At 41.7% G+C, this 17,785-nt stretch overlaps 1 protein-coding gene across 1 annotated transcript; it reads right to left on the bottom strand.

Moving 5' to 3' along the window:
* Nucleotides 1-3,458: 3,458 nt before the first annotated feature.
* Nucleotides 3,459-9,984, bottom strand: MRPL35 (mitochondrial ribosomal protein L35). The gene is made up of 4 exons (XM_005900360.3): nucleotides 9,895-9,984; nucleotides 7,798-7,987; nucleotides 6,789-6,933; nucleotides 3,459-3,805 (listed from the first exon to the last, which is right to left on the bottom strand). Exons 1-4 carry the CDS (start codon nucleotides 9,935-9,937, stop codon nucleotides 3,617-3,619), a joined length of 567 nt encoding a protein of 188 aa, XP_005900422.2. The 5' UTR covers nucleotides 9,938-9,984; the 3' UTR covers nucleotides 3,459-3,616.
* Nucleotides 9,985-17,785: the final 7,801 nt, after the last annotated feature.

Here is a 17,785-nt window from a genome sequence, read left to right as displayed (position 1 = left end):
CATCTTTGTAAATGTTGGGCTTATGAAGAAAGAGAAAATCCTTTTAAAAAAATGTATTTGGGCTTCCCTGGTGATCCAGTGGTTAAGAGTCTGCCTTGCAACGCAAGGGACACTGGTTTGATCCCTGGTCCAGGAAGATCCCACATGCCGTGCAGCAGCCAAGCCTGTGCACCACAACCACTGAGCCCATGCTCTCCAACAAGAAAAAGCACCGCACTGAGCAGTCTGTGTACTGAAACTAGAGAATGCTGGCCGCAACAGAGAAAGCCTGCGTGCAGCCATGATGGCTCACCACAGCCAACAAATAAAATAAACAAATATCTTTCAAAAAAAAATGTATTCATGAGCAAGGATTAGAAGCTGAGTGTGCAGTCACTAATGGGCCTGGTGTCTGGGCTCTGTGCCTACTGCACAGAATTGTTGCAGAGAGAAAATACTAAATGCTATCAGTGCTTTGAAACCAGTTGATCACATAAACATTCATCTGGCACTATGTTTGTTTTACATTTTTAAAGGTCACCAGTGGAAACTAGGTAGCTGTGAAAGCAGAGCAGTTCGGCTGGAAGGCAGTTTCAATTGTGCAGACAGACCTTTGGTCTGCTGCGTTCCTTCTTGGAACCTGCTTTCTTATCTGCAAATGCGGGAGAACGTGTGCAGGTCAGAAGAGGGCGTTGCACACGGAGATGCACCGGGTGGTATGGGGGCCCTCAATGCCACTACAGCCCTCACCTTAAGACAGAAACGGGTACCTGTATGCTTAACTGGGTGGTCACAAAGACTTAGAAACATCACAATGAAACACGCTTTTTCTTTGATTCTGTAGTCCTAAACGTTTGACACAAGGACTGTAAAGCATAGGCTCAGCAGGTAAAGAAGATGACTCCGAGATGGACAGAAGAGATCAAAGGCAGGCTGAAAATCCACTCATTCATTCATTTACTGAGCCAAGTCCATGGTCAATGGAAATGTGATTAACCAGGTTAAGATAACAGAAAAGCAAAGTTATCTAATTTAAAAGCTGACTTGGTTCAGTGTCATGAGGAAGTGTTTAGTATTTATGGTGCTAGATTTCAGTCACTTGTGGATTTCAGTGTGGACTTTCATGTTGTTGGAAGACTTGGAAATACACAAGGTTCCAAGGAGACAACCTGGGTTCTGGGACTCACTTGCTGTACTTTGGGTAATGTATTTCCCTTCTGTGAACTTCAGTTTCTGCACATCTAAACTAGGGATGGACAGTGTCACCCTCTTTCTTGGAAGGGTGATAGGAGGGTTAGCTGTTTTGTGGCTACATGTTGGGACACAGTAGGTGCTTAATAAATTACACTTTTACATATACTTGAATGTCACTTAGACCTTTCATAAGATATTTTGTTGTCAAACTACAAAATTAGTGTCTGATAAGCCCTGCTACCCACAAAACAAAAATTATATATATGAAAATTCCTTTTTCTAAATCTGGTTAGCCCTTCCACTTCAGTCCATCTCTGGCTGCAGGGCACGTCCTCATCTCTACCTCTCCTGTCACTGGCCTAGAGGGGAACCAAGGTGCTCTGAGTCCCCAAGACCTGGTTGTCTACACTGCACTAAGAAGTCACGAAGGCATGTGAAAGGCTCTGTAGGGCACCAGCTGTATCCTGCTTCCAGGGGTGAGCAGAAGAGGTAAGGAGCCAGGCCAGTGAGAAATGATGGGGAGCCCTTGTGAGGGACGGGAAGCACGAGGAAATGAAAACTCATCAGAATGGAAAGCCATCCCATGCTTCAGGATCTTGAGATTCTCATCTCAAATCAAATGTCTGTTCTTTTTTCAATTGGTCCCATAAAGAGACACACACTTGGTGGTGGTGGTGGTGGTTGAGTCGCTAAGTCGTAACCGACTCTTGAGATCCCGAGGACTGTAGCCCACCAGGCTGCTCTGTCCATGGAATTCTCCAGGCAGGAATGCTGCAGTGGGTTGCCATTTCCTTCTCCAGAGGATCTTCCTGACCCAGGGATTGAACCCGTGTCCCTTGCATTACAGGGTGGTGTCCTGCATTGTAGGTGGATTCTTCACTGCTGAGCCACCAGGGGAACCTGACACACATTTGGCCTTGCAGTTTTAAAACACTCTGTTGTCGCCCTTTTTCCTTTTAATGAACACACTAGTTTCAAGGAACTCCTCTAATAACCCTAGTCTGAAATGCCACAGAATGTCAATTTGGTTATATTTTAATTTATTTGAACTATATCTTATCATCATCAACTATTAAAGGACCTGAAGCAGTAACTGAAGCATAATTGTATTTAATAATGATTTTCAGCCAGGCAAAATGCTCTGCTGTTTCAAAGTGCTTTCCAGATGATTCTGATGGGAGAGCTGAGAACCACTGCCCTAGACTATAACCATTCCTGAAAAACAGAATTTTCCTCAGTGCTGCTTACCTGGCCCTCTTCAAGGGAACAATGCATCATGAATCGTTTCTAAAAATGATTGAAATTACCTTTTCCCCTTTACATTCTACAATGTGGCAAATTCTGGAAAACATTTACCCTCACAGTTGAAAATGTGAAACCTCAAGGGGATAAATTAACTTTTATGAAATATAGTATCTTTTAACTCTTGGTTAAGAAGTTTTTGTCTCCACTTATATAGCCTCTTTATTTCATGAATGGGCATATTGAAAGGCTAGTTCATCTCTTCTCTCAATAAAAAATCCTGTTCCAGTAAACTCAGTGATAACTGTTTACCTGGTATACTAGGTGTGTGTTATCACCCCAGGCTCACCCCTGAGGGAAACTGCTCACATTAACTATCTTTGGCTCTACGTGAACCTCGAGCATAATCAAATGAGCCAGGGTGGGCTCCTGACCTAAGAAAAGTCAGTTCTTACATTGATTGGTCAGTGACCCATGATGAAACCTGATATAAAAAGACAAAATGGTCCTATTAGAGTCTCTTGGTAATTAGAGACGGGAAACTGGAGCTGAGGGTCATGATGTAGAAAAGAACCTCAAAGGGTGCAAGCTAGCTTTATTATGAGGCAGCAGACACTAAGAATAAACAACAGCTGTGAATCAGAGGAGTTGGAGAGAGAATGGAGCCAGTGATGTAAAAAGAACTTAGTCACGTGCATGGCAGACCACCCAAGCCTAAAGAGCCACCGTTTCTGCTGCTGAGGCCCCTGGAGGTGCCTTGGATCCAGGATCACCCTATAATTTCTACTCTCCCTGAGGCCTGGGGGTTAGTTCTGGGTGGTGTGAGGTATTCCTGTATTTCTGGCACATGTCCTTAAAATAAAGTCACACTGCTTGAACTAACTTGTTAGCTTTACAGTCTTTTCATGTCTGTCCCAACTGGAGATGCCTTGCAACTAAATAAGCCTAATTGGAAAAACTAGTTAAGTCACTGCCATTTGTTAAAATTAATCAATAATTTAAAATTTATATTTCCCCAAACAAATCTGGGAATGTTTAATCCATTAAGTTTTAAAACATTGTTAAGTTTAATGTTGGTACCCCATGTTCCAAGTATCAGTTGGTACAATTTACATCATGTCTTATACCACTTCATCTTTGCAAAGACACCATACACACACAGATATACAGTTAATAACTGAGAAATCATGGATCTTCTGATCTATACTTTCAAGTTTGTTCGATCATGATACATCTGATAAGGATCATCAGCATACCAGTTTCGCCTCTTCCAGAAAGACGTTGTCATTTTATCTAAGAGCTTACTCTGGGTCTTATTGCAGAAGACAAATTCCCTCAGGCGTCTTTTTCTTGCAACCGTCTTTTTCCATAATTTTTTCTTATAACCAGCCTGTTAGATAATATTACAAAGACATTTACAACATTATATTATATAGAAAAAAACAGATTATCTTCACTACTTATGGTTTATAGGCCCACTGGGAACAGAGACTAAACTTTCATAGGGGCTGGTATGTTTTTTCAGAAAAATATGATTCTCAATGGGGGTAGGCAGAGAAAGCATGCATAGTTTGAAACAAGTATTAATAACTTAACGGTTTTAAAAAGATTATTTAAAGTCACAGAAAAGAAAGCTAAATAAATTGTGGCTTGTGAAGTACAGGGTAATGATACACAATTTTAATAGCTAACTTTATATGCGTCACCTTACTATCTCTTCAACAGTAATGTACTATTATTCTGATTTTACATATAAAAGAGAAACAATTAGAGCAGTTAAGTAGCAGACTGAGGTCCCAGAACTATTTAGAGTTCTTAGCCGCTATACTACTCTCTTCCAAATGTCAAGGATAATGGAGTACTAGCTAACTGGTAACACTTATGTTCATTTATGGGAGCTAAGTATTACAAGGGCTGAGAAGCAGAGTTCTCAAGTATACTGTGTCATTTATCCTTTTCACACACTGGGGAGCAGTTTCTGTAATAAGTACTCTTTTGAGGAATAATGACTACAGGAAAACTATTAGGAAGAGTGCTGAAGGAATAGTTACTCCGTATGTTTAATCCAGAACTGCCTATATATCATCCATACATTATTAATTTTGAAGAATTTCTGAAGAAACAGATAATGAGATTGAATATAAAAACTATAATCACAGCTTATTTATTTTCTTTTTTCTTTCTTTTTTTTTGGCCCTGTGGCTTGTAGAATTCCCTGACCAGGGATTGAATCTGGGCTCTTGGCAGTGAAAACATGAAGTTCTAACCACTGGATCTCCAAGAAAGTCCCAATCATAGTCTATTTAAAGTAGAAGAGACCTTAGGTGCCATCCAGGTTAATGCTTGGTTAAAACCATACAGTAATTTACAGGGAAGGTGAGACTAGAACCTGAGCCATTGGAAAGAGCCAAGGGCTCCTTTAGGGCAGCATGCTAAGTGAACAAAACCACAACTCTTTGACGGAAAGGTGCCATGGGTTTCACATGCCTTAGTGTCATTGGTGGTTAGCAACTTCTAGAGTACAGTGATGCTTAGAAAGAAGGAAGGGTTATTTCAGAGTTCTCACTTTACAATGCCAGAGATTAAATGGTTACTTCTCATTACTTACAATTTTAAGTTGAAAGATTCAAAGCAAAATCCCTATATCTGTTTAACAGGTTTTCTAGTTTGCAAGCCAAACTGGGTCCCTGTGGATCTGATAGCTAACTACCTAGCTAGCTTACTGTCCTGCCCGTCACCAACAGAATTATCTCCTTCAAAGATTATTCTGTGGCCACTGAGAAAGTGCTTGAGACTTCTTAGACAGTCTTTAGGGTCAGAAATGGAATAAAGACTAAAAATTAGGAACACCTGGATGAAACTGTGCTGCAGAAAATAATTTGTTTTTATACAAATATTTTTATATTTACATTATACATGTAAGTATATATATATATTTATACTATTTAAAATAATTTATATTATATAAACATTTATACAAATGTTTATACTAATGTTTTTATACATTAGTGTAGATTAACCCATCTGGATTTTTTTGTTTTCTTCTTAAAATCAGATTTTGATAAAGCAGGCTGTTCTGTATATGGAATACTTTGGGGGTCTTGAGCAGGGACTAGGTATTATGATTGGGGAGCTTGACCAGGTCATTTATACTACTGTGAGGGTTTCAGAGCCCAATAAAAGGGATTGTGGGAAGGAAGGCAAGGAAGACCAGCCATTTCATTTTGTCTTGGGTAACATGTGGACCTGGAAATAATTACTAGCAAAGGGGAAGGAATGTTTCCAACGGCACAAAATTCACAACTATCTGTTGAATTACTCAGTTCAGGTACTTATGGATTACATGAGCTTCTACTGACTAGTGTAAGAAATTAACTACCACAGGACTGTTCTAATGGAGAAGTGAGCTGAGAGTGCCAGTCAACTTATTTGTCTACAAATTTAGGATAGTTTATAAGAGAGAAGATAATCCTTTTAACCCTTCAAATAGTGAGACCATCCTACCAATTATTTTATTTTCACAGGGAAACAAATTTTGACCTTTAAAGAATTGTTTGTTAACTTCCAAATAGTAAAAGGGAATTAGGATTTGAATAGTTATCATCAGTGTCCTAGAAAACTCGGGTCTTCAGCTGCTTTCTAATTACTACCCATTCTGCTTCCATGAATAATTAAGGATATGAATGAAAAAGCCCACATTCACTTTTACCACCTGTTGCTGTGGGAGAAGACAGAACAGGAATAATCTGTAATCTGTCAGAGTCCCCCTCTAGAAGCCGTGGTCCCTGATCAGAATTAAATACTAAGAGTTCTGTCTGATACGGTTGCCAATCATACACACTGAAAGACAAAAACTTGTAAAGTTAAAAAAAAGAAGGGGCGGGGATTATGAGGGGTTACTATTCCGCCATAAAGATTAAGTCACCTTGAGAACCTAATCCAGGGTCAGCTCGAAGTGCTTCAGTCCCAAACCTCACCATGGAGCTAAGTCCTTGAAGTCCCCTCTACTGTTTCAATGCTTGGAGCTTAAACAGAGCGTCCCTACAAGATACTACACATTAGGAGCCTCAAAAGGATTCTAGTAATCTTTAGATAAGCCAGATGTGTAAGAGACTTGAGAGGAACCTGTTCTGCAGTACAGACTTCTGCCATTGTGAATAATATTTTGTTATATGAATGCTAAAACATGTTTTCTTCACATGGATTCGCTTACATGAAGAGATGCCCACAAAGCTGGGACTCAAGCACAGCACTGTAAAAGCTACTGCTAAGATGTGGGGAAGATGTACCAAGGAACAGGCTAACTGAATTTTGCTTCAATTCCATCTAACCTCACACTCCTTTTCTAAGCAAGTCACCATGTGAAGACCCACCTTCCTCCTTAGCCACAGGCCGCTATGAAGTCGAAGAAACCTATAGATGACAGCTTTCACAGTCTTCCTCTTGCCTTTTCTCGAACTGCAGTACGTTACAGTTCTGACTGGTGGCTTCAGGACGTTCGGGAGCAAGAGGGCCATTCTAAAATACATTTAAAAAATTTAAACTCAGCAATAAGACATTAAAGGATAAAATCCACTTCGTAGAAATGAAAGCAGCAGCTCCACTGGAATAAAGATGACTTTCAATATACACTACTACTTCAAATGATCCATGATGCTACCCATAAGAATAGCAACTATCATCAACTTGCAAGCCCTCCATAATCTACTCCCTTAATCCCTGAGAATTTATGCTGGTATAGCTTAATCACCTGATCTCTTACCTACCTGCCCACTAGATTATAAACTCCTTGAGGGGGACTTCTCTGATGATCCAGTGGCTAAGAATCTGCCTTCCAATACAGGGGACGTGGATTCAATCCCTGGTGAGGGAACTAAGATCCCACATGCCGTGGGGCAACTCCTGAGCCAGCCTACTCTAGAGCCTGTACCCTGCAACCAGAGAAGCCCACATGATACAACTAAGACCTGATGCAGTCATATAAATAAATAAAAATTAAAAAACCTTCCTTGAGGGCTTCAACTTTTTTATCCTTGTATGGTTTCTGCCGAGTATGGTGCTGGGCACCCAGGAGTGCTTAAACTAAACCTTGGCTGACTGAATGAGCACCACGTGCAGTGAAGCCTTGTTAAGTTGAGCATCTTATCCAGCTTCTACTTTGGCTGACAGCTTCCACCCAGAAAACCACATCTAGAACATCAGAAGTGGGTCCTGAGTAGTCGTCTCCACTAACATACATATTCTCTAATCTTATCAAGCAAAGTCTATATAATCAACTGTTGGTAGGCACAGAATCTCACCTACTCCTAAGATATTGTGGTAGGCATGAAGATTTTAGAATTTTTGTCCAAGAGTCATGTTTACTAAAATATAATACTCAACCTATTGAGGACTGTGGCAGTCTGCCCACATGTCAGGTTTCTGACAGATGTGATCAGTCTGGGAGCAGAGGACACAACTGGTGTCTGAATATGACTGAAATGTCGGGAGGACAGTATAGAATTAAGACAGGCATTCTTGGTGCAGTTTCGATAGGCTGAAGATGCCAAAATGTTCAGGGGCCGTAAAATTCCTGCAGAGAGAGAAAAGCATGTATACTTAATATGACACTCCAAAATATGCATCCAGGGAATTCCCTGGCAGTCCAGTGTTTAGGACTTGGTGTTTTCATTGCTGGGGCCTGAGTTCGATCCCTGATTGGGAAGCTAAGATCCTGCAAGCCAAGGGGCACAGCCAAAACAAACAAACAAAATACACATCCAGATATTTAAAACAAAGTAACATCAAAGCAACCAAGTGCTATAATTAATTAATGGGTCCTGAGCATCAGACTCACACATGGAGCTTTTTATTCTTATTGCGATATAGCTTATACACTACAACATTACCCATCTGTGTATAAGTCAATCCTTTTTTAAGTTAGAGAGAGATGCTACCACCACCACAATCCAGTCTGATATGTCCTAGTTTTGTGGTCAACAGTAGAGGACAAAACATATGTAAAGTTAATTCCCACCACCAGCGCTTACACTGTGATGACACAGAACTCCCATACGCAGGAAACAGCATGGCAGAGCTATGAAAGCTCCACAGCTCCTTGGAGAGACAGCAGAGTGGCAGAAAAAGGATTCATAAAGACAACATAAGAGGTACTTGAGTTTCCGTCTCAAAAATGAACAGGCCACAAGAGGGGGAGGCACAGTGTCTAGGTAGGATAGCACATGCAAAGGTGAGGAAGCTGAGACAAATCCTTGTTGGGAGCAGGGACCGGACCTAACATGGAGGAGTGGTGGCAGCTCAGAAGGCAGATTATGGAGGGGCTAGGTGTCTTCTCTATCAATCTTTCACACAATCACCAGACTCAGAGTCCACGGCTGCAAAGCAGAATCACTCACAGAGTTCGGGCTCCACTTGCAGATTCTGACTGAGACTAGTGAGGGACTCAAGAATGTGCACGTTAAAAGAAACAGAGTCTCAGATGAAGAAAACAATCTATGGTTACCAGTGGTTAAGGATAAACCAGGAGATTAGGACTGATACATACACACTACTATATATGTAATAGATAACTAATAAGGACCTACTCAGTAGGTCTAATAAGGGAACTCTACTCAGTACTCTGAAATGACCTACATAGGAAAAGAATCTAAAAGAAGTAAATATATGTATATGTATGTATGATCCACTTTGCTATACAGCAGAAAGTAACACAACATTGTAAATCAACTATATTCCAATAAAAATTAGAAATAATAATAATAGTGTGCATATTGATAAAACTCCGCAGAATGATGGAAATGTTCGACAACTGGATGAACCATAGCCCACCAGGTTCCTCTGTCCATGGGACTCTTTAAAACCGTATCTGAATGATCTCTAACCTTTGCAGAAGTCTTCGGAGTGAAGGCAATCCTTCACTCCTGTCTCTCTTAAGACCCCTTGTACGGGGACTGAGGGAACCAAACAGGCACATCCCCTGCACACTGCCTGAATCTCATGCATACGCCACGTCCCAGACAGGACGCAAGGAAATTTCCATGGATGTTGTTAGCCCTATTTTAGAGCCGTAGCCTCTTAAGTTCAAAGATATTAAATAACACCTCAAGGTCAAAGGTTGGGAATGACGGATCCTGGCCTTGGTGGAACTTTTCTGTCTTCGTCGCAACCCCCCTACCCCCACCCTCGTCCTTCGGGATTGTTTTCTAGGGAAAGAGGAATGGCTACGAGCCGGTACGGAAGAGGAAACCGGGGGAAACCCCACGTCCGCGAGGGTCCAAGAATTTCGGCGCTATCTGGAGCTGAAATCGAATACAGGCCACTCCAGAGAAAATTCGCAACAAGCTTCTGTCCTCAATAACGACCACCTCTCCTTTCTTTTTCTTTTCCTGTTAACCTCCACCCACGTTAAACGTCCACTCCCTCCCGCGCCAGTCCCCGCTTCTATGAAGGCATAAACCGAGGGCGTCGCTTCTCACTGACCCGAGGCTGCTCTCACCGCACCGGCTAACATGGAGGCCGCCATCTTGCAACGCTGCCGTACGGCAGCCGCATTGGGTCTAAAAACCTCAAGACAAGAGGCACTTTAGGAAAACTAACCTGGGCGGAGTCAAGAAAGGGAGTTAGAAAAAATGAATAAAGGGACGGTCAGATCTACCTTTATTGAATGTCTTCTATATGCCAGGCTGTCCTCCAGCGCTGTAAAACAAGTGTCTATATTATAGTGTTTGGCATATAGTAGGCTCTCAATAAATTCTTACTGAGCATTTAATTGATGTATTTAAGTACCATCACATTTGAAACATTTTCTTTTGCTCATTTCATTCAATTTATTTGAGGATACAGTGTATCCTCCCAAAGTTGGTATGCTGCTGCTGCTGCTAAGTCGCTTCAGTCGTGTCCGACTCTGTGCGACCCCATAGACGGCAGCCCACCAGGCCCCGCCGTCTCCAGGATTCTCCAGGCAAGAACACTGGAGTGGGTTGCCATTTCCTCCTCCAATGCATGAAAGTGAAAAGTGAAAATGAAGGCACTCAGTCGTGTCCGAGTCTTAGCGACCCCATGGACTGCAGCCTACCAGGCTCCTCCGTCCATGGGATTTTCCAGGCAAGAGTACTGGAGTGGGGTGCCATTGCCTTCTCCCAAAGCTGGTATATGTTAGGCTAAATGGATAGGAAATAAGGGCACTATTAGAAATGTTTAAAAATTGAATTCCAGCTCTAATAAAATCAATGTAAATATCAAACATACATACACACACCCTTTTTTTCCCTCTAATCAATAGCACTGTCATTTGGTAGAACAGCATCTCAACTCTTTCTGAACAATTTACATTCCTTATCTTATTCCTGAGAATTACTGATCACACATTAAAAAAAAAAGTTTCATTCAAACAGAAAATAAACAACTCTCTCCCATCCTTGTTGTCTAAGATACTTGAGTCATATACAATATATGGCACTATTTACAGGCTTCCCCCAGGGGCTCAGTGGTAAAGAATCCACCTACAATGCAGGAGACACAATCCCTGGGTGGGAAAGATCCCCGGGAGAAGGAAATGGCAACCCACTCCAGTATTCTTGCTTGGGAAAGCCTATGGACAGAGGAGCCTGGCAGGCTACAGTCCATGGGGTCGCAAAAGCCAAACACGACTTACTAAAGAACAGACCAAAAATACACGGCAGATAACCGACCTACAGTGCATTCAAAGTTAAGGAAAGAAGGCTTTTGGTTGAGGTGATCAGGGACAAGGAGATGGAATATAATATGGATCTTAAAGAATGGGAAGGATTTTACCAAGAGCAAGGTCACTGTTGGTGGTAAGAACACCAAGAGCTAAGGTGAAAAGAGAGGGAGCCAAGACAGAGACACAGGATTTTTCAGAGCAGTGGCTTTCAAACTTTTTGGTCTTAGAACCTCTTTACATGCTTAAAAATTGAGGACCCCAAAGAGCTTATAATTATATGGATTATATCTATTAATATGTATTACATTGGAAAGTAAAACAGAAACTATTTATTTTGCTAGTTTCTTACTGCTTTTATAACAAGTTAACTCAAATTTGGTGGCTTAAAGCAACACAAGTTTATTATCTTACAGTTCTGTAGGTCAGAAGTCCAACATGGGCTTCACAACGCTAAAATCAAGGTATCCAGGGCTGTGTTTCTTCTAGAGGTTCTAGAGAAATTTGTTCCATTGCCTTTTCCAGGTTTTAGAGGCTTACTGCCTCCTTCCATCTTAAAGCGACATCACTCTGACTCCTGCTTTCATTGTCATACTTCCTTTTCAGCCTCACCCTCCCGCTTTCCTCTTTTCATTCCGAAGGACCCCTGTGTGGACATTTGGTCCATACAAACATTCCAGAATTATCTCAATCCCCATCTGAAGATTCTCAACTTAATCACACCTGCAAAATTCTTTTTTCGCCATGTAAGGTAACATATTCACAGGCTCTAGGGATTAGGCAGAGAAGGCAATGGCACCCCACTCCAGTACTCTTACCTGGAAAATCCCATGGACGGAGGAGCCTGGTAGGCTGCAGTCCATGGGGTCACTAAGAGTTGGACACGACTGAGCGACTTCCCTTTCACTTTTTACTATCATGCATTGGAGAAGGAAATGGCAACCCACTCCAGTGTTCTTGCCTGGAGAATCCCAGGGACGGGGGAGCCTGGTGGGCTGCTGTCTATGGGGTCGCACAGAGTCGGACACGACTGAAGCGACTTAGCAGCAGCAGCAGCAGCAGGGATTAGGACAATGTGGAGATAAGTATTCTGCCCGTTGGTCTTACTACTTTATTACAAAACAATTATAGGGATTTTCCCATCAGTCCAGTGGCTAAGAATCTGTTTCCACTGCAGAGGACAGGTTAGAACCCTAGTTCAGTTCATTTCAGTTCAGTTGCTCAGTCATGGATGACTCTGCGACCCCATGCACTGCAGCATGCCAGTCTTCCCTGTACATCACCAACTACTGGAGCTTACTTAACCTCATGTCCATTGAGTCAGTGATGCCATCCAACCATCTCATCCTCTGTTGTCCCCTTTCCTCCTGCCTTCATCTTTACCAGTACCAGAGTCTTTTCAAATGAGTCAGGTCTTCGCATTAGGTGGCCAAAGTATTGGAGTTTCAGCTTCAGTATCAGTGCTTTCACTGAATATTCAGGACTTATTTCCTTTAGGATGGTCTGGTTGGATCTCCTTGCTGTCCAAGGGACTCTCAAGAGTCTTCTCCAACACCAGTTTGAAAGCATAAATTCTTTGGCTCTCAGCTTTCTTTATAGTCCAACTCTCACATCCATATATGACTACTGGAAAAACCACAGCTTTAACTAGATGGACCTTTGCTGGCAAAGTAATGTCTCTGCTTTTTAATATGCTGTCTAGGTTGGTCATAACTTTTCTTCCAAGGAACAAGTGTCTTTTAATTTCATGGCTGCAGTCACCATCTGCAGTGATTTGGGAGCCCCGAAAAATAAAGTCTATCACGATTTCCCCATCTATTTGCCATGAAGTGATGGGGCCAAATGCCATGATCTTCATTTTCTGAATGTTTAGTTTTAAGCCAATTTTTTCACTTTCTTCTTTCAGTTTCATCAAGAGGCTCTTTAGTTCTTCGCTTTCTGCCATAAGGGTGGTGTGATCTGCATATTGAAGAAAATGGCAACTCACTCCAGTATTCTTGCCTGAAGAATCCTGTGGACAGAGGAGCCTGGTGGGCTGCCATCTATGGGGTTGCACAGAGTTGGACACGACTGAAGTGATTTAGCAGCAGCAGCAGCAGCATCTACATATCTGAGGTTATTGATATTTCTCCCAACAATCTTGATTCCAGCTTGTGCTTCATCCAGTTTGGAGTTTCTCATGATGTATTCTACATATAAGTTAAATAAGCAGGGTGACAATATATAGCCTTGACATACTCCTTTCCCGATTTGGAACCAGTCTGTTGTTCCATGTCCAGTTCTAACTGTTGCTTCTTGACCCGCATACCAGATCTCTGGTAGGGAAACTGATATTCTGCATGCTGATGTGGTGCAGAAAAAAAATTATAAATCTGTTACATATTAACAAATATCTTAGGAAAAATTATTTCAAAATTAATGAAGACTTCCCTGGTGATCCAGTGGCTAAGACTCTGTGTTCCCAAAGCAGGGGCCCAGGTTTGATCCCTGGTTAGGGAACTGGATCCCATACGCCACAACTAAAAAATCCTGGTTGCCACAACTAAGACCTGACACAAACAAGTAAGTAAATTAAAAAAAAAAATTAATGAGAAGAGTGGCATTGTTTAACCTTTTTTCAAATCTCTGCAAGGTCTGGTTTAATAGAAAGCTGGATTTTGAAATTTGCTTATGCATTCAATTTGTTGTGGTATCACCTGTCACCTAGTGTCTGGAAAAACTCTACAATTATGAATAACGAGTAAAAAACAGCAAATATCTAGAATTACGAAGGTTGTTTTGATTTTATGGACCCTCTTTATGGGTTTCAGTTTCACCAGGAGTCCTGGGCTACCACTTTGAGAACCTCTGAGTTAGTTATATTTCAGTTTCTCTGGGTTTTAGGGTAGACAAGAGGCTGATGAGCTTGAACTGCTATTGTTGCTATCTTGATCTATCTACGGTGGCCACTTTGAGCCATAAAACATGAATACAGGCTGGAAAAGTACTCTGAGACATTTCTTAAGGATCTTTGAATTGCCAGTGGGAGTTGACTAAAGTTTTGAAAGAGGGAATGAATTAAATTTCTAAGTTACTTTAGGAGAGACCATTTTAAAGCAAAAATAAAAAAATTTTACATTGCACGTGGAAGATGAGGATTAAGGACTTGGTTAAACTAGAGGTTAGGAAACTACAGAAATTGCCAGTAGTGGGCAGGGATGGGGTGGAGAGGTTGTGGTGGCAGTTCAAGCATAAAATTAATAAAAAAAAAAATGGGAGCTGCTCTGGAAGCTGTTAAGTGATAGCAGTATGAAATGGTGTAATATAATTACAAAAGTACTCTGAAAAGCAATGAACCTATACAAAAATAAGTAATTACCTGGTTTTAGATAATTTTCAAATCTATTTCTCTACTTTATAAATGAGATTTGGTAGCATTAAGACTTGAAAGTACTTTGCAAATGCAACAGATACACAAGTTTAGTTTCCACTATACTGTGATGGTAAGATCATTATTACTACTAATAGTATTGAATATGTTGCTCAATATTTAACACGTGTTACCTTTATTTTCATACTGTTCATGGGGTTCTTGGCTAAGATCAAGTGGCTCAGATGGTAAAGCATCTGCCTGCAATGCAGGAGACCGGGGTTTGATCCTTGGGTGGGGAAGATCCCCTGGAGAAGGAAATGGCAACCCACTCCAGTACTCTTGCTTGGAAAATCCTATGGTCAGAGGAGCGTGATAGGTTACAGTCCATGTGTCTCAGAGTCAGACACGACTAAGCAACTTCACTTTCACTTTCATGGGGTTCTCAAGGCAAGAATACTGAAGTGGTTTGCATTCCCTTCTCCAGTGGACCATGTTTTGTCAGAACTCTCCACGATGACCCATCTGCTTGGGTAGCCCTAAACGTCATGGCTCATAGTTTCAATGAGTTAGACAAGGCTGTGGTTCATGTGATCAGATTGGTTAGTTTTCTGGAATGCAAAAGTAGGAAGTCAAGAAATACCTGGAGTAACAGGCAAATTTGGCCTTGGAATACGGAATGAAGCAGGGCAAAGGCTAATAGAGTTTTGCCAAGAGAACACACTGGTCATAGCAAACACCCTCTTCCAACAACACAAGAGAGACTCTATGCATGGACATTACCAGATGGTCAATACCAAAATCAGATTGATTACATTCTTTGCAGCCAAAGATGGAGAAGCTCTACATAGTCAGCAAAAACAAGACCGGGAACTGACTGTGGCTCAGATCATGAACACCTTATTGCCAAATTCAGACTTAAACTGAATAAAGTAGGGAAAACCACTAGACCATTCAGATATGACATAAATCAGATCCCTTACGATTATACAGTGGAAGTGAGAAATAGATTCAAGGGATTAGATCTGATAGAGTGCCTGAAGAACTATGGACGTAGGTTTGTGACATTGTACAGGAGGCAGTGATCAAGACGATCCCCAAGAAAAAGAAATGCAAAAAGGCAAAATGGCTGTCTGAGGAGGCCTTACAAATAGCTGAGAAAAGAAGAGAAGTGAAAAGCAAAGGAAAAAAGGAAAGATATACCCACTTGAATGCAGAGTTCCAAAGAATAGCAAGGAGAGATAAGAAAGCCTTCCTCAGTGATCAATGCAAAGAAATAGAGGAAAACAATAGAATGGGAAAGATAGAGATCTCTTCAAGAAAATTAGAGATACCAAGGGAACATTTCATGCAAAGATGGGCACAATTAAGGACAGAAATGGTATGGACCTAACAGAAGCATAAGATATTAAGAAAAGGTGGCAAGAATACTCAGAAGAACTATAGAGAAAAGATCTTCACGACCCAGATAATCACGATGGTGTGATCACTGACCTAGAGCCAGACATCCTGGAATGTGAAGTCAAATGGGCCTTAGGAAGCATCACTACGAACAAAGCTAGTGGAGGTGATGGAATTCCAGTTGAGCTATTTCAAATCCTAAAAGATGATGCTGTGAAAGTGCTGCACTCAATATGTCAGCAAATTTGGAAAACTCAGCAGTGGCCACAGGACTGGAAAGGGTCAGTTTTCATTCCAATCCCAAAGAAAGGCAATGCCAAAGAATGCTCAAACTACTGCACAATTGCACTCATCACACACACTAGTAAAGTAATGCTCAAAATTCTCCAAGCCAGGCTTCAGCAATATGTGAACCATGAACTTCCAGATGTTCAAGCTGGATTTAGAAAAGGCAGAGGAACCAGAGATCAAATTGCCAACATCCTCTGGATCATCAAAAAAGCAAGAGAGTTCCAGAAAAAAAAGTCTATTTCCGCTTTATTGACTATACCAAAGCCTTTGACTGTGTGGATCACAATAAACTGTGGAAAATTCTGAAAGAGATGGGAATACCAGACCACCTGACCTGCCTCTTGAGAAACCTGTATGCAGGTCAGGAAGCAACAGTTAGAACTGGACATGGAACAACAAACTGGTTCCAAATAGAAAAAAGAGTATGTCAAGGATGTATATTGCCACCCTGCTTATTTAACTTCTATGCAGAGTACATCATGAGAAACGCTGGGCTGGAAGAAGCACAAGCTAGAATCAAGATTGCTGGGAGAAATATCAATAACCTCAGATATGCAGATGACACCACCCTTATGGCAGAAAGTGAAGAAGAACTAAAGATCCTCTTGATGAAAGTTAAAGAGGAGAGCGAAAAAGTTGGCTTAAAGTGCAACAGTCAGAAAACTAAGATCATGGCATCCGGTCCCGTCATTTCATGGCAAATAGATGGGGAAACAGTGTCAGACTTTATTTTTTGGGGCTCCCAAATCACTGCAGATGGTGACTGCAGCCATGAAATCAAAAGACGCTTACTTCTTGGAAGGAAAGTTATGATCAACCTAGACAGCATATTAAAAAGCAGGGACATTTCTTTGTCAACAAAGGTCTGTCTAGTCAAGGCTATGGTTTTTCCAGTGGTCATGTATGGATGTGAGAGTTGGACCATAAAGAAAGCTGAGAGCCGAAGAACTGATGCTTTTGAACTGTGGTGTTGGAGAAGACTCTTGAGAGTCCCTTGGACTGCAAGGAGATCCAACCAGTCCATCCTAAAGGAGATCAGTCCTGGGTGTTCATTGGAAGGACTGATGTTGAAGCTGAAATTGCAGTACTTTGGCCACCTGATGCAAAGAGCTGACTCATTTGAAAAGACCCTGATGCTGGGAAAGATTGAGAGTAGAAGTGGACGACAGAGGATGAGGTGGTTTGGTGACATCACCGACTCAATGGACATGAGTTTGAGCAAGCTCCCGGAGTTGGTGAAGGACATGGAAGCCTGGCGTGTTGCAGTCCATGGGGTTGCAAAGAGCTGGACACGACTAAGACTGAGCTGAACTGAACTGAATCTTCCTTAAGCAGGATGACTCCCTGAAGGGCTGCGAAACGAAAGGAACGCGCAGAGACCACACCATTGTTTACGTAACTTTCGGCAAATCCATTTCTTTCTACGAAATATCCAGCTGACAGAAATGGCTGAGATGGTTTCTTGCTTAAATTCTCGACGAGTCACACCTGCCCGGTTCCAGGGCGGACCAAAGCCGGAGTTTCCGATCCACTGCCAGCCCTCCCGTTTACCTAGCAATCTACATTTCGGGTAACAGAGCCAACTTCTCAGCGCGACCCGGAAGGAGAAATCTCCCTTTCCGCCTGGAAAGGGCCCACCCTCTTCGAAT

The sequence above is a fragment of the Bos mutus genome, chromosome 11, assembly GCF_027580195.1.
Source record: "Bos mutus isolate GX-2022 chromosome 11, NWIPB_WYAK_1.1, whole genome shotgun sequence".
Taxonomy (NCBI): domain Eukaryota; kingdom Metazoa; phylum Chordata; class Mammalia; order Artiodactyla; family Bovidae; genus Bos; species Bos mutus.
The sequence above is the reverse complement of the archived record's forward strand: the minus strand, read 5'-3'. Positions and strand labels throughout refer to the sequence as shown.

Bases quoted from the DNA above. Each gene is read 5' to 3' on its own strand.
- MRPL35 (XM_005900360.3), bottom strand. From the start codon at position 9,937: ATGGCGGCCTCCATGTTAGCCGGTGCGGTGAGAGCAGCCTCGG. The intron at 7,988-9,894 runs GTCAGTGAGAAG...CTCTCTCTGCAG, and splicing joins TGCGGTGAGAGCAGCCTCGG to GAATTTTACGGCCCCTGAAC. The intron at 6,934-7,797 runs GTTGAGTATTAT...AATGTATTTTAG, and splicing joins ACTGCCACAGTCCTCAATAG to AATGGCCCTCTTGCTCCCGA.